Below are 14,847 nucleotides of genomic sequence, written 5' to 3'. Positions count from 1 at the left end.
TGAACATGGTAAATAATCGACAACAATAGTATTATAGTTCTACTAAATAATATACACTACAAGAAATTGATTAGATAGAAAAGTACAAACCAGCAATCACGGAGCAATAATTATTGTTGGCGATATTACATCAGCTGTAGGCTCTTGAAAGGGAAAGTAATTATAAAATTAAAAGAGAGAGTATCTATTTATATTGTATTAAAACATTATCGTAGTTCACTCTGGAAATGCAAATGGAAAAAAAAATAAAGAAAAATTATTAAACACAAACGCGTTGACGCGATATGGGTGTGGTTATATAGTAGGTATTCTAATTTCTAGTTGCACAATAAGTCTACTTAATGTATTATATTATATTGTTAACGCTTAACGTATCAACTTGTTAAAACGGCGGAAAATATCGCGTTTGAATATTTGAATAACCAATGTGTACGTTATGCGCTTTGTATGTTCCAGCAAAAACAACAATAGAATAGTTTACTCGGTTAGGTTCCATTATCTTTGTCTATATTAACCTACCTTGGTTTTAGCTTCAATGCAAAGCTAAGAACAGGCACCTATTGTGATTTGTTTTTACTAGTTGTGTCCAGCTTTTTTTTTCTGTGCATTAAAACAGTGATGCAAAAAGGAGCCACTTAAAATTTAAACCAACCTACAAAATCAGGAACTAAATTTAAAACGATTAAATTGTTTTTTTTTTTGTGGATATTTTGGAGGAGATACCTCTTTCCCTGGTCTGTATTCCACTAGTCACACACAGCATAATTTAACATTATGTTCTCAATTACTGATCTTGGTAACAACTTTTTGTCACTAGTTAGTCTACAACAACAAATGTAAAGTACTAAGTGCTTTGGAACCTTTATTTTTTTTTTTTTATCAAAATATAAACTATGCGTTCTAGAGTTATAGCTGAAAATGTAAAAATAAGTACTTTGCCAAATACGATAATAATTAAAATATTAAATGTGCGACACACTCAAAAATACATTTAAAGAAACAAAAATGCATACATATATTATTAGAGTGGTCGTTAAAACTGGGTTGAGGACATTTTAGACGGTACCATTAGACAATGTATATCAATCGTAGAAAGATGATGTTAGATAAATAAAAATGATTGTGTGAAAAAAAGCGGACCGACAAATTTTGTTTATAAGGATCGCTATAATCTAATCGTTAAAGCTATACTACATTAGTTATATTTTCGTTTTATTGCAGTTTTTAATGCAATGGAGCTATTATGAATATAACTTTATCAAGTATATAATATTGCTTGTAGATGTAATATAATAATGTAGGTTGTATAATATGCATTTTTATTTGAGACATCACAGCGTTCTCGTTATTTCAACAGTTATTACTCCTCTCAGCATTAATAGAGCTATATCAGCAGTTGTTTTTGATAAATTGTAGAGTTAATCAATCAGGTGGAGGAATAGATGGAAATAGTTTAAAAAAATGTTAAAAGTTAAATGCTTTTAAAAAAATACATCTATTATTAGCTATTTTAAGTATACAACTTTATTATAGTTTTTTAGCGTATTATTTATAAATTACTTTATACAAAGTTATAACATTATGCTATTAACTCTTTTTTTCACCCGATAGAATAGCATGAGTTTTAGACAAAATAAAGGGCATTAATTTTGTTCATTTACAAAAATTGTATAATATATATTACTAATTTATTATTATAATTATTATAATAGATCTCAACAATTTAACATCTTCTATGTAAAGACAATATAACATTATAAAGCTATATAAAATAAAAAATTAATAAGTTATATCATATTTTGGCAAACAATGAATATTGGAAACCACATCAATTTTTTTTCAACGCTTGAACTTAATCAATCCTTAACAAACTTAATCCTAATTTTGTCAACAATAGCGTAAGCAGTAAAATAAAACTGAACAAGTACAAATTGAATGTGGAAATCAGAGATTCAAAATAATACTTTTGAGCTTACAAATACAGATGTTTTTTGTTTAAAACGAGAGCTCCTCTGGATATTCTCCAGTGAGACAAGCCGTGCAATGGCCGATTTCTTTTGAATTTTTATTCGGCATCTTATCTATTACCGCCGCCCTAAGACCTTCAACCGATAAATACGCCAGACTATCAGCACCTGTAAAATATATATTAGCTATTAATAAGATAATTTCTAAACAAAGAACATATTTATTGATAGTAATAAATGTATTTTGTTATGTACTCACCTATATGTTTTGCCAACTGATCATTGGTCATTCGATTTGCGATTAGTTCATCTCTGGTCGGTATATTAATGCCCATGTTGCAGGTAAATTTTAATGGAGGTGATGCAACGCGGATATGTACTTCTGTGGCTCCGGCATCTCTTAACAGTTTTATGATTGGCCCCATAGTATTTCCCCTGACGATAGAATCGTCGATAAGAATCATTCTTTTGCCAGCCACATTTTCAGCAATAGCCCCAAATTTTTTCGCGACTCCCAACTTCCTTAGACGAGCACTCGGTTGTATGAACGTTCGTCCTATGTATCGATTTTTGTATAATACTTCCACAAACGGAATATTAGTCTGAAAAATTTGTTTGGATATAATAGAATATAACTACACAAAATTGGTATATATATTGGAAAACAAATTTTACTTCAGTTGAAAAACCGTGAGCAGCAGCAGTTCCAGATTCTGGGACGGAGCTCACAATATCGGCTTCGACTAAACTCTCTCTAGCTAACATTATTCCGCATCGTAAACGTACGGAATAAACCATTTGTCCTAAAGGGTAAAATATTTCAGTTAGACATGATAAAAGACTTAAAATTCAGTAATACTAAAATAATTATGTTGTTTTCAAATTTTATCACTTTAAAACAGGGAATCAAAACTGGTCGAAATTTTTTGGGTTTCTGGACTAAAAATGGTTATTTTATCAAGATACTGGGTTTTTGGACCAGATTTCTAACCCGTTTAGATTCCCTGCTATAAAATATAAAGGTAACTTGTGAAATGACATAAATAAACATTTTATTATGTCATATCCTTTATTGTCTTCACAATACCCGAGTGTCATGCCAATAGTACGATTGCTTTATTGTAATAACGAAGAAGAATATTCTCTTAACACATAATACATACCTTCATATATACTGTCGGGTCTTGCAAAATACACGTACTCGAAAATACAAAACGCTTGAGGTCTGTTGTGAGGTCTGCCCATTATGGATATCGTTTGAAATCCGTCCCTAGTTAGTTCGACAATTTCTCCAGGATACACGTCTCTTATGTACCGAGCACCGATTGATAAAAAGCCACAAGACTCCGACGACACGACCCAGCCTTCCTCTATAAGTAATACAGATTTCATAAGTACTGTTAATTATCAAAGAATATTTTTAATTTTTTTTTAAAATACATCTGAGGGCGGAAAAAATAATTACCTTTATCGGTGTCAGTCAATGACATCATTCTACCAATACAAAGCGGCCTATTGCCGTACGGGTCTCTTACACCGAAAATTCTATCTTTCTCCATTATGACGAGGGAATACGACAATTTGGTAAGTTCCATAAAATGTCTGATACGAGCCGGCCAGTCTGGCCCATCGATTTCTATGTCGGGTGGATTCAAACAAAGCGCTTGTGTAATCAATTCACTGTCAGAATGAGTGGATAAACCCACACCTCTGGCCAACACCTGAATTATATTGAATGATTTTTGTAGTACATAACACAATTTGTTTTCCAAGATAATAAAATAAAATAAACTCACCATACGTCTCAACCTCCCAGCGTTAAATAGTTCCCCATTGTGAGCCACGGCTAAGGCACCATGAGCAGAATGCACAACAAATGGCTGACAATTTACTTCTTCGGAACCAGCGCTTGTAGAATATCGGGTATGTCCAATACCGAGGTTACCTGTGCAATTTATAATACATCAAAGTTAGTTTTGATCAAGTAGATTTTTTTTTATTGTGATTTAAAAGAAGTACTTTTAAATCACAATAAAAAAAAAAAAATAGAAACCTTTTAAATTTTTAACAGCGTCATCAGAAAAAAGATTGGTAACCAAGCCCATGCCTTTTTTCACTTTAAACTGAGTATGGTTGTCTCCTTCACTCATAGCAATACCAGCACTTTCTTGTCCCCTAGAATAAGTATTACAGATAAAAGAACAAGACTTTAAGAAATTCATTCCTTAAAAATAAAAATAGTACAGTAGATTCGACAAAATGTCACACTTTTCCAAAAATTAAAGAAAAAAAATTGTTTGCTATCCAAACTCATTGATTGAAATTACAAAACTTAGGTTTGATATGTGATTAATACCAAATAAAATAAAAAGTACCGATGTTGTAATGCTAGTAGTCCGAGACAAATAACCTGAGAGACATCTGTGTTGGTTGGCCACGGCCCAGAAGCCACACATCCGAATACTCCGCACTCATGCCGTAACTGCCTGTCGTATTCTTCAACAGACATACTAGACTGGAAACAAAAAAATAATCAGTTATTTATCGTTATAGGAGTAAAACGAAACATGTGTAATTAATCAATGAAATATTTTTAATAATGTAATGTGCAAAATTATTTTTTAAAACACGAATAAATAAATTATTGACAAAAAATACCTTTAAGTATATTCAACGTATAACAGAATAACCAAAAAGAAGACAGAAATGAAGATGTGAAATATGGGAATTATTGGACAGTTTTTATTTTTTTAACGAATACATAGGTAACTACCGGTGATCTGCACCGGCAGATGGTTTACAGTATAATATTATAGCACATATTGTATTGTGTTAAGGTGTTATACACGTTTTGTATTAATGACCTTTGCAGATTATACATACAACAATACATTGTAATATTAAACGAGACCATTTTCACATGACCATGAACCAATATTGAGTTTATCGATACAGTGAATATGACGTCCAGCAAAAAGCCTTATCTTCACATAATAATGTGATGTAAACTTTTTTTTATGAATAGGTATGCAAACAGACGAAAATATCTATTAATTACGGTTTATAATTACCACTTTCTCTATCGGCAACGGTTATAAATTGATTAAGACACGTCAACAATAATATATCTAAAAATATATATATATATATAAATATATGGTATATTATATATATATAATATATATATATATAAATATATATATGTACGTTTGTGATAATTATTAAATTAAACGATGATTCACATTATTAACCGTTTATCTGGATTTTTAAATGGCTACAATCTACATTACCAGAAGAAGTTAGGTAGGTACTAAAGTCCAAAAAAGTCTGATAAATATTTTCTGCAGACTGAAATGCTGAACAGTGAGCACGTTTTTTTTTTTGTCTCTTTCAGTAAATTGCCGGCAATTGCCAAATATTATCTGTTCCATAATTGATTTCGATTGCAATGAAACGATTTGAGGTTAATTCTTTATCTTAGATTTATCTTTAACGCGAATAATTGGCGGGAGAAAATTTAGCGGTGCCATTCGATATTGTGCCGGTGTTCAACTTTTGAGTTAGCTAATATATTACAGCAGTTTGGTTCTACATTGAATGCCCAACAGTGTGTTCACAGCGTAAATATTTTTGAAAGTCTGATCATTTGTGATATTTGTCACGTTGTTGTTCATATAAAACTACAATTCAGTTGATATAATATTTCTTCAACAAGTTTTAAATAAAATTTATTTCAAAAACAAAAGGAAAACACACACTATAATGGCTCAGTCATACGGTAATTTAAATTAACGTTACTCGAAACAGATTTTATAACTGTTTGTTTTCCACGTGATTAATAATAATTATAATAACTGTCCTCTGCCTTACACAGGACTAAATTTGGGCGATGCGATCATTGAAGGAAAAACGAAAATAGTTTACGAAATACTCAACACCGATAACGTGTTGATGGTGAGCAAAGACAGAATAACTGCGTGGAACGGAGTTAAGGGTGACGATATGCAAGGCAAAGCAGCTATATCGACGGAAACAACGACGGCTATTTTTGAAATTTTAAACGATATAGGTATTGAATACTGTTGATGATTTTTGGTTTTGGTTTAGCCTCGATGCAACGAAACCGCAAATGGACCTGTTTAATCACTCGACGGATTTCTTCTTAAAAGTAGCCAATGAATTAAAAAGCCAAATGTTGATATACCTAGGTCACTGTTTGTGTTTTTTATCAATTAAAATTAAATATCATCAAACCTTTCCCTTATAATGCTAGACCATTTTATCTTTCACAAATTTAGACTTGGTTTGAAAATTAGATATGATAGTACTTAATTTTTTCAAAAAGGCAGTATTTGTTATATTATTATTAAAAAAAAATCTCCAAAAAAACTAATATCACCATTATATAATTAATTGGTTACGTTCTATTGATACGGAGTAAAACGTATTTGTGAAGTAATTCCCATTTAATAATTCCAGTCTTATTAATTCGTAAAAAATTGCAGTTTCCATGCTAAATTTCTGAAGAAAAAAAATTATTTTTACATTGTTTAGGTATACCTACGGCTTTTGTTTCCAAGAATATCGGCCACGATAACACTTTTATTAGCAAAAATTGCGATATGGTTCCCATTGAATGGGTAACGCGACGTATCGCTACTGGATCTTTTTTGAAACGTAACCCGGGCGTTGAAGAAGGTTATCGTTTCTCTCCTCCGTTGTTAGAAACATTCTTCAAAGTACATAATGATTTAAATAAATTAATATTTAACTCGCGATTCAACATAATATATTATGCTAATAATGACAGGATGATAAAAACGACGATCCCCAATGGTCCGAGCAACAATTGTTGTCAGCCAAGTTGAACATTGCCAATGTGCTAATAGGAAAAGCCGAGTATGAAATAATGAGAAAAACTACCATCTGCGTATTTGAAGTATTGGAAAAACTGTGGGCTGCCAAGAACGTTGCCCTAGTCGATATGAAAATCGAGTTTGGAATAAACTCTGAAGGTTGGTATTTAGATTCAACTCATTTGAGTATTTACATGTTTAACAATTTACCTATACAATTATTTTATTAATTATTAGTTGTAAAACAATTTAGGAAAAATATTAGTAGCTGATGTTATTGACAACGATTCATGGAGATTGTGGCCAAGCGGCGACAAAAGACTTATGGTCGATAAACAAGTTTACCGCAATTTAAGTACAGTAACTGCTGCCGACATGGAAACAATAAAAACAAATTTTAAATGGGTAGCCGATCAAGTTCAAAGTCTCGCTCAGTCTTGCAAAGGCTTGGTATGAAAAACATGTAACTAAATACTATCTGTTGACAATTAAAACTCATATAAATTAAACCATAACTTATAGGCGTAAAACGTAAATAAACAGAACATTAATTTGTTTTAGGTTGTTATTGTTATGGGATCGAGTAGTGATGAAAGTTATGGTAAGAAAATAGCTCAGTATACGACCAGTTTTGGTATTAATACCGAAATAAGAATAGGATCGGCTCATAAAAGTACACAATTCGTTTTGAGCATTATAGATCAATATGAAGGTAGATAAAAAGTTTAAAGTTAGTATAAAATAATTGCACGATTACAAGTTTGTTGTTGTTATTATTTAGGTTTAAACGTTCCAGTCGTCATAATAGCCGTAGCCGGACGCAGTAACGGGCTAGGCCCAGTTATTGCGGGATACACCAGTTTGCCCGTTATAAACTGTCCACCTTTAAATTCATCCAACGTTAATCAAGATATTTGGTCTTCGCTGAACGTACCTTCTGGTAATTTGTTGTCAATTTAAATACATACTGTATACCTACTTGTAGTGTCATTTTACTATTATACACACATGTTTAGGGTTGGGCTGTGTGACGGTGCGAGAAGAACTAGGAGCTGCGTTAGCTGCATCGCGCATTATAGGGCTAAACGATCCTTTGGTGTGGTGCAAGCTTAAAGCTCTACAACTAGAAAAATATGCTGATTTGATATTAAATGATAAAGAAATTTCAGGTACATTTGTGTTACAATAATATTGTATGGCAAAAAAAATTTATCTCATTATTCTTCAAACCGCTGTTTAATTGTCGTTAATTTTTGTCGTTTTAATTTTTGTACCTTTAGATAGTTAGAATAATTCGGTCAAAAATAATAAGTTTAAGTTGAATAATTTATTTATATTATTTTTAATATTTATAAATATAAAGTTTGAATAAACGATAACTATTTAACCACTAGACCGATTTCTCAATGTAGTTATATATTCTTGGCCAAAATTTATATTTATGATAATATCCTGGTAAAGTTTTATTATTTTTTAACAGGTTATTATAAACAGTTAAACTTTGTATAATATTTTGTAACGTATATTTAATGAATAAAAAATCAATAACCATTAATAATATATATACATTATTAAAACAGTTTCTATTTGAAAATATTGGGAATGACAATGTTTGTTCAATTAGTTAATAATAGAAGTGATACAGTGTAGTTAAGACTTACAGATATGTTGTAGAAATACGTTTTTACTCTTGTCTTAGCTACTCGTAGACGGTTCGGTAGGAATTTCTATTTTCGTCATTTCCAAGCACTTGCAAGTGGAACCGATGTATTTTAACTGAACACCACATCTGTTGTCGTACAACGGGTCGATAATTTGTTTCTCTTTGAGTTGTTCAAAAAACAAAGCCGTGCCATGTACGCATTTCCATTCCTTGAAATGATAAATCTAAAGTGAGAAAAAAATTGAAAATTTATACATTAAGTTCTATTGGTAATCAGTAAAGCGCTAGTTTTTTATCATTTTTAACTGTAATACTATGTAATTTTGTAACACTCTTTGAATATAAACAAAATTATAAGTAAATATGTTTGCAGTTATTAAAAAAGTTGTTTTTACTTAAGCCTGAGCAAGTAATGCTAAAGGGTTATTTTGGTTTGCATAGGCTGCTGCTGCTAAATGCCTTGCAAGATAAAGCAGGAACAGATGAAGCTTGACTTTTAGCACAGCGTATCACCTGATGAAACTACTATGCCGCATTGTGGCCAAAAACTTCTATTATTATTAATATTTTAAGTATTAATTTTATAGCATAAATTTACTTTGTTTTGAACTTGTAGAACTGGAGACTCTGTATCTATTCCGACGACACGTACGTTACTGTTGATGTTTAACATGTTGAGCTCTTGGGGGTTGTCCATCGTGACTTGAATGTAGCTTTCTTCTACTATTTCTTCTGTATCAGACGAGTCTATGTCCATCGTTGATTCACTAGCTCACTTCAAGTTTTACGTATACACATAGATCCTTTTAGAAACTGTGTGTAAAAAACTAATAGATTATCAATAGTGATAAGACATAGCTCACGAGCAAGCAAACAGTTGTTGTTTAAAACTTGAAGAGCAAACAAATATTAAAAAGTTTTTGATTAACTGGTTTTGAATTTGAACATTTTGGTTTGTAAGCATGACGCAAGTTCTAAAATCCAAATACCTTCAAAGAATAAATTAAAGAACATGTCTGATAACTGATAAGGTTAATAGATAAAAAATATAGGTTGCCTACCTAATAAAAAACAAAGGGACAAAAATATAATTTATATTTTATAATATATCTGTCTTAAACAGACCCTAATTAATAATACATTTTTTTAATTTTATAATTTTGTATAATATTGTACATTACATGAAATATTCAGTATTAATTATGAAGTACACAATTTGGAACAAACCAGGGAATTTATTAACTAAAAATGGAAATAATAATGCAAATAAAACTGTTTATTATTTTTTATTAAAATAACAAAAATCAAATTATTTTTATTTTTTCACATCAAATATACAAATTATTTAGGTCTGTTCTATAGAAAAAAAAGAACTTTTAACTGTTCAAGAAATTTTATATCGTTCACAAGCTAGCTGCGGCAGCTTCTCTTTTCCAGTATGTGAAGAATTAATTTTGTTTCGGAAAAAAAATACATACACCATGAAGACAATTTGTAGATAATTGTAATTTTTTAAATTGCAAAATCACTAAGCATTGGTTCATAAATATACACTTTTTTTTACGGCTAGAACATAAAAACTAAATAGTTACATTTAATTTATATTAAAAAACTGTTTTATTCATATAAACATTTTGCAAAAAAAAAAAAATACAATACAATACTACAATTATCTAAATTTAATTAATTTGAAATGACAAAACTTCAATCGCACATTTCAAGCATAGATTGTACAGACATTGGTAAGAATTTTGTGCCGTCCTGACTGACGAACAGAACTCCGCGATCAATGTAAGCTTGTAGTCTGCCGCCACATCTGTAGACTTGTTTTGCTTCTCTGTAGCGACCCGGCATAGGCATCCATAAAATACCCTGTTCCTCGCACCGTTTTTGCACGAGTTCCTTGAAACCGTGTGGCATTTGTGACGCAGTTCGTACAGCTTCGGCTAGACCACCCTAAAAGTTGATAATTGTACCTCATTAGTTAGGTGACACAGAATTCATATGGGGTAGTTTCAAGAACTTACGTGAATCGTAGGGGGTGGTGGCGGTGCCGGCATCGAAGGTCCTCCGACCGCTCGGCTCATTATATCTAAAGCCGCATGGAACTGTCCCTTGATTGTTGGGTGTTCAACAATAGAAGCGGGCATTAACGATTTCCAGCCGGTATACCAGTTACTAATCTGTTCGTGGTTCGGGTTCATATTTATCCACATAGTAAGTGTCTTGAGCCATTTAGGGAAGAAATGCTGTTCGAGCAGTGACACCAAAGTGGGTAAAGGCAGTAAATCTACCCACGTGTTCACCCAATTCCAATTGTCTGTTCAACGAGACATAATTATTATTGCACTACTTTGTTAGGTTTGATTAAATTTAATTTGAATAAGGCATATTTGGTATCTTTTTTTTTTGTACCTAATTGTTGGTGATGTGGATTGATTACGAATGCTTGGAGGGCTGCTTGTAATTTTGGAACTATGTTGTTGATTAAGAACGCTTCCATATGACCTTGTTGGAATACGTTTACCCAAGGTTGGAGCATAAGTTTAGCTGAATTATCCGATGGATGCCAAGCGTTTAACGCTACACTTAATTTTTGTCTCAAAGTAGGATAAACAACGGTTTCAAAGTGTTTGCCTTTAACAACAAACAAAAAATATTAAAAAAAAAAAATTATAATTTAAAAAAAAAGTTTGGTTTATAAATATGCGATTAGGTGGTCCTTATTTTGGGTTAAGTGGAAATTTTAATGGGGTAAAGTTTGTTCAACATAGATAAAAAAAAATAGGCCAACAAAAATTTCAGATCTTAATTTTGATGTTAATACGTGTTCCACAAGTCACTTATTTAAAAACGAAAAATAAATTATTAGCTACATTGATGTTACTCAACTTATTTTCTGTAGGCATCTGGAATTAATACCAAAATTTAAGTATACTTGACTGCTTTTAGTATTCATTTTAGATTAAGTTAAATCAATTTGTTTCTTCTGTTATTTATTTTGGACAAAAAAATGTATTCTTTCCATAGCAAAATAACCTATTCATTCCTTAAATTATTCAGTTTTATTATTTCAACTTCTATTTTAATAATACTTTTATTAAAGTATGATTTTCATTTTTTTTTTTTTTCAAATTATTGATAGTTAAAATTGAATATTTTTTTTAATTTGTTCAAATAAAAACAGTTTTATTTACTATTTAAATTTTTTATTTAAATAAAATTCCCAGGCTTGTTCTACATGGCTGGCAGCACATGTTACCTCTATAAGCAAAATAAGGACCACACTGGTAATCAGTTACATCGGCTGCTCACTTAAATACGGCAGCCATGGATGAATCCATACATGAATTGGCACGAGGTCAGTTAAGGGATCCCACTGTTCTACTTCGGTTTGTATTTTGGGTAATATCATGCTCTCTAAAACTTGGATAACTATCCAACTGGGTATTACTTCAACTGACTGCTCGATAAGTCTCAGCATACAATTAAAGTCCCTACACTTCCATTGCCTGTGCATATTTAAAATATATGAGTACATGTCAAATTATATACTTGCATACTTTTAAGGTCAATATTCGATCAACTTACCCGCAAGCTTTTTGAACTTGAGGAACCCACGCTTGCCAAATCAGAGTTTGAAACTCATCACTTGACTGTGTTCCGACGGCACACGGTTCATCTAAAATTAACAGTTCTTTCCATTTGTTGAGTTCGTCAAAAGGCATTGTCGGATCTTGTAACGGATCCCAAGCGGACAGTTTTTCTTTTATTAATATTTGAGCAATAGACGAAGCTAAAACTGAACCCCCATTTAGACGATAATCAGGATAATAGTTTTCCTAAAATAATTTTTAACAAAATGTGGGTGATTAAATAGACACACATCAATTACTAAGTTGGAGCTGGTCAAAGCTGAACTAGTAGATTCCAAAGAGTTTATTAGGTTAAAGGTAAATATGTTTTAAAAACTCACTTTCATGTAAGTTAATTTTTTAATAGCCTCTTGACTATTTAATACATTGTTGTCTAAAGCCTCGGCAAGTTCCTGCATAATAATTAACATTTTCTCGAGCGACTGGATACATTTGGTTTTATCATGTATATTTTCTTCCAACTTTTTTGTTTCTCGTTCGATGACAATAAGCCGATCTTCACTGTTGCACAGTTCTTGATTGTTTGTTATGATATTCTAAAAAAAAACAATCAGATAATGTTCTAAACTATGCATTTATTATTTAATTCAAAATAGTGTTCCCATACTTGTTCTGCCATTTCGACTAGAAGATTGAGATTGTGTAACAATTCGGGCATATCGAAATTGGAAAATTTTTTATCTTTTCGTATTTCCCATTGGTCGGTTGGTTTTCTCACACCCGATATGGCGTGGTATCCTGAAAGCACTCTTTGTTCCGGTCCGGTCATGTCAATTACTTTCACTTTGCTCAGTTCACTAAAGTTATCACATCAAAAGTTCACATATTGACATTTCAAACCAATAGTTTATATCCACTTACTTGAATTCTCTTTTTCTCTGTCCTGGATGTTTACTTTCTTCGATAACTTCTTCAACTGTTTTGTAAATATACTGCGTTTTTTCTGCCTTGAGTTTTTTTCTCCATTTGGACACTGTGGCCTTTGGTTTATCGTCTTTGGACTTGTCTGACATTTGTTCACCATCTAGTTTCATCGGCCTGGATTTTGTTTCTGGCCCGTAAGCACCTGAAATTGAGGCGTATGCAATCAAGAGCTCATATTATACAATATTGTACTTACCGATTGCTCCTCTTCCTTTTCTTAAATTTGCTTCAATGGGAGCCGTGATTCCTTGAAGTTTTTTACCTAAACCGTGTCCTGGTTGATAACCCATCTTGAAAGTAAACAAAAATAAATTATTAATGAAAATAATTATCAATTGTTAAATTCAAACAAAAAATCATTTACCCCTAATAATAGTTTTGCGCCGATTCCTTTAGTGTGTTTTTCCCAGTCACCCAAACCTTTGTTCATAAGCGACGGGTTAACATTAGCACGTTTTTTTCGTAAACCGGCTAATTCTTGATCAATGTCAAAACTAAATGATGGTTTATCTTCTTCATCGCTGTACAACAATAAAAACGTGTATTTGTTAATAATAAAAAAATATTTATTTTTATTCTGCGCTTTAATGCATTTTTGGTACATTATTTTCGAATATATCACCAATTGGACTTGTTACAAAACAGTAACAAATGAACTTCTGCGATTGGTTATAAACATCGGCATAAGACTGAACTCGTCACGGATATATTCAAAAGTAATGCAGTAAAATATATTTTAATTATAATATTCAAACCTTGAAGATATATTAACGTTTAGGTTTTCAAATTCTTCTTTCTTTTCCTCGGTTTTTATTTCTTTTTTTTTTTTATCTTTACCGGATTGTTGAACACCTCCGGCCACAAAAGACACTGGTGCAGTATAGTTTTGTTTATATTTTTTATCTTTTCTTCCTCGGCCGCCAAAACCCGATGGCACATCGTCATTGTCATCGCGCTCTTCTTCGTCAGCCCAAATTCCTATAAACCAAATAATATTATTTAAAATTAGCTGTTTACCAAATTTGTCAATTACTTTAAATAAATATTAAGGTAAAGTCCAAAAAGTCTAGAAACTAATAACACTTTTGAACTTTTTTCGGGTGATGCTTTGGACTAATACAATTCTTGTAGGAGGTTTAGTATAAATGTTTTATTTAATAGAATGTATGAGACATAATTAAATGTGTAAGAGGTAGTTAGATAAAAGAATAGGTTGTGAAATTGATCAACTTTTAACTACTGTATTGACGACAGTAAACAAATGTAAAAAAAAATACAGAGAAGTGTCTTGAATTCAAATTAAGCAAACCTAATATTATAAAAAACGTTTTTATACTACCATAAATGGCTTGATTTTTAGTCAATCGTCTTTGAGGTCTGTTCATGTTAAATTCGTTGTCCAAGTCGAAATCGGTGATTTCGAATTTTTCCATTTCGTCATCGGACATCTTGATGGTTTGCGTCGACTGTCTAGTTAAATTCGAAAACACGATGTAGCGTAACACTTAGAAGACTTTCAATTAATTTGTAATAATAATAGTATTAAGTAAGTACTGGATTGAGATTTGATTTAAATAGTTTATTTTTTCATCTTTCGGTTACTTTACTGATCCCTCACGTCTCACCGTCCTCGGTAGTTTCACAAATTTTGTTATCAATTCCGGTCACTCTTGATAACACTTGTCATTAAAACGATAGTGATAACAACAACAACAATAACAAGCAAAACCGAGATCGATAAGTCTATAATAGTAAAACATATAGGTATGTCGGCCACGGGT

At 31.6% G+C, this 14,847-nt stretch overlaps 4 protein-coding genes across 9 annotated transcripts; 1 reads left to right on the top strand and 3 right to left on the bottom strand.

Annotated features, from left to right (window-relative positions):
* Positions 1 to 1,643: 1,643 nt before the first annotated feature.
* On the bottom strand, positions 1,644 to 8,021 carry LOC126847074 (amidophosphoribosyltransferase-like). Of its 5 annotated transcripts, none has more exons than XM_050587100.1 (9): positions 7,803 to 8,021; positions 4,343 to 4,482; positions 4,021 to 4,142; positions 3,764 to 3,912; positions 3,433 to 3,688; positions 3,131 to 3,337; positions 2,643 to 2,770; positions 2,227 to 2,569; positions 1,644 to 2,135 (listed from the first exon to the last, which is right to left on the bottom strand). In XM_050587100.1, the coding sequence occupies exons 1-9, from the start codon at positions 7,812 to 7,814 to the stop codon at positions 1,996 to 1,998; spliced, it is 1,497 nt and encodes a 498-aa protein (XP_050443057.1). In that variant the 5' UTR covers positions 7,815 to 8,021; the 3' UTR covers positions 1,644 to 1,995. The 5 variants fall into 5 exon arrangements, with proteins under 5 accessions (XP_050443057.1, XP_050443060.1, XP_050443059.1 ...); XM_050587103.1 differs by lacking the exon at positions 7,803 to 8,021 and adding an exon at positions 5,258 to 6,286 and having other exon boundaries at positions 1,646 to 2,135; XM_050587102.1 differs by lacking the exon at positions 7,803 to 8,021 and adding an exon at positions 5,039 to 5,095 and having other exon boundaries at positions 1,646 to 2,135.
* Positions 5,360 to 8,219, top strand: LOC126847076 (bifunctional phosphoribosylaminoimidazole carboxylase/phosphoribosylaminoimidazole succinocarboxamide synthetase). Its single transcript, XM_050587105.1, has 8 exons — positions 5,360 to 5,745; positions 5,842 to 6,036; positions 6,522 to 6,706; positions 6,778 to 6,982; positions 7,077 to 7,273; positions 7,385 to 7,535; positions 7,605 to 7,763; positions 7,840 to 8,219. The coding sequence occupies exons 1-8, from the start codon at positions 5,730 to 5,732 to the stop codon at positions 8,010 to 8,012; spliced, it is 1,281 nt and encodes a 426-aa protein (XP_050443062.1). The 5' UTR covers positions 5,360 to 5,729; the 3' UTR covers positions 8,013 to 8,219.
* Positions 8,220 to 8,326: 107 nt separating this feature from the next.
* On the bottom strand, positions 8,327 to 9,489 carry LOC126847077 (uncharacterized). 2 transcript variants are annotated; one of them, XM_050587108.1, is made up of 2 exons: positions 9,085 to 9,489; positions 8,327 to 8,695 (listed from the first exon to the last, which is right to left on the bottom strand). In XM_050587108.1, exons 1-2 carry the CDS (start codon positions 9,241 to 9,243, stop codon positions 8,519 to 8,521), a joined length of 336 nt encoding a protein of 111 aa, XP_050443065.1. In that variant the 5' UTR covers positions 9,244 to 9,489; the 3' UTR covers positions 8,327 to 8,518. The 2 variants fall into 2 exon arrangements, with proteins under 2 accessions (XP_050443065.1, XP_050443064.1); XM_050587107.1 differs by having other exon boundaries at positions 8,337 to 8,710; positions 9,085 to 9,483.
* A 330-nt stretch (positions 9,490 to 9,819) lies between these two features.
* LOC126847072 (tuftelin-interacting protein 11) lies at positions 9,820 to 14,728 on the bottom strand. Its single transcript, XM_050587097.1, has 12 exons — positions 14,406 to 14,728; positions 13,822 to 14,044; positions 13,431 to 13,587; positions 13,263 to 13,356; positions 13,004 to 13,208; positions 12,750 to 12,939; positions 12,463 to 12,678; positions 12,078 to 12,328; positions 11,802 to 11,998; positions 10,902 to 11,123; positions 10,514 to 10,806; positions 9,820 to 10,442 (listed from the first exon to the last, which is right to left on the bottom strand). The coding sequence occupies exons 1-12, from the start codon at positions 14,512 to 14,514 to the stop codon at positions 10,191 to 10,193; spliced, it is 2,409 nt and encodes an 802-aa protein (XP_050443054.1). The 5' UTR covers positions 14,515 to 14,728; the 3' UTR covers positions 9,820 to 10,190.
* Between the last annotated feature and the right edge of the window lie 119 nt (positions 14,729 to 14,847).

This window comes from Adelges cooleyi, unplaced genomic scaffold (genome assembly GCF_023614345.1).
Source record: "Adelges cooleyi isolate 19-005CV unplaced genomic scaffold, UGA_ACOO_1.1 ACOO_flye_CR_arks_rails_tigmint_CR_PRNA_9, whole genome shotgun sequence".
In the NCBI taxonomy this organism is placed as follows: Eukaryota; Metazoa; Arthropoda; class Insecta; order Hemiptera; family Adelgidae; genus Adelges; species Adelges cooleyi.
Note: the sequence above shows the minus strand (reverse complement) of the source record. Positions and strands in the feature narration are given on the sequence as shown.

Bases quoted from the DNA above. Each gene is read 5' to 3' on its own strand.
- LOC126847076 (XM_050587105.1), top strand. The intron at 6,037-6,521 runs GTATTGAATACT...TACATTGTTTAG, and splicing joins TGAAATTTTAAACGATATAG to GTATACCTACGGCTTTTGTT. The intron at 6,983-7,076 runs GTTGGTATTTAG...AAAACAATTTAG, and splicing joins GTTTGGAATAAACTCTGAAG to GAAAAATATTAGTAGCTGAT.
- LOC126847074 (XM_050587100.1), bottom strand. The intron at 3,913-4,020 runs GTTTCTATTTTT...TAAATTGCACAG, and splicing joins CGCTGTTAAAAATTTAAAAG to GTAACCTCGGTATTGGACAT. The intron at 3,689-3,763 runs GTGAGTTTATTT...AATATAATTCAG, and splicing joins CTGGGAGGTTGAGACGTATG to GTGTTGGCCAGAGGTGTGGG.
- LOC126847077 (XM_050587107.1), bottom strand. From the start codon at position 9,243: ATGGACATAGACTCGTCTGATACAGAAGAAATAGTAGAAGAAAGCTAC. The intron at 8,711-9,084 runs GTAAATTTATGC...TTCTCACTTTAG, and splicing joins TTCTACAAGTTCAAAACAAA to ATTTATCATTTCAAGGAATG.
- LOC126847072 (XM_050587097.1), bottom strand. From the start codon at position 14,514: ATGTCCGATGACGAAATGGAAAAATTCGAAATCACCGATTTCGACTTG. The intron at 12,679-12,749 runs GTATGGGAACAC...GTTTTTTTTTAG, and splicing joins TAGTCGAAATGGCAGAACAA to AATATCATAACAAACAATCA. The intron at 10,443-10,513 runs GTAAGTTCTTGA...ATCAACTTTTAG, and splicing joins CACCACCCCCTACGATTCAC to GGTGGTCTAGCCGAAGCTGT.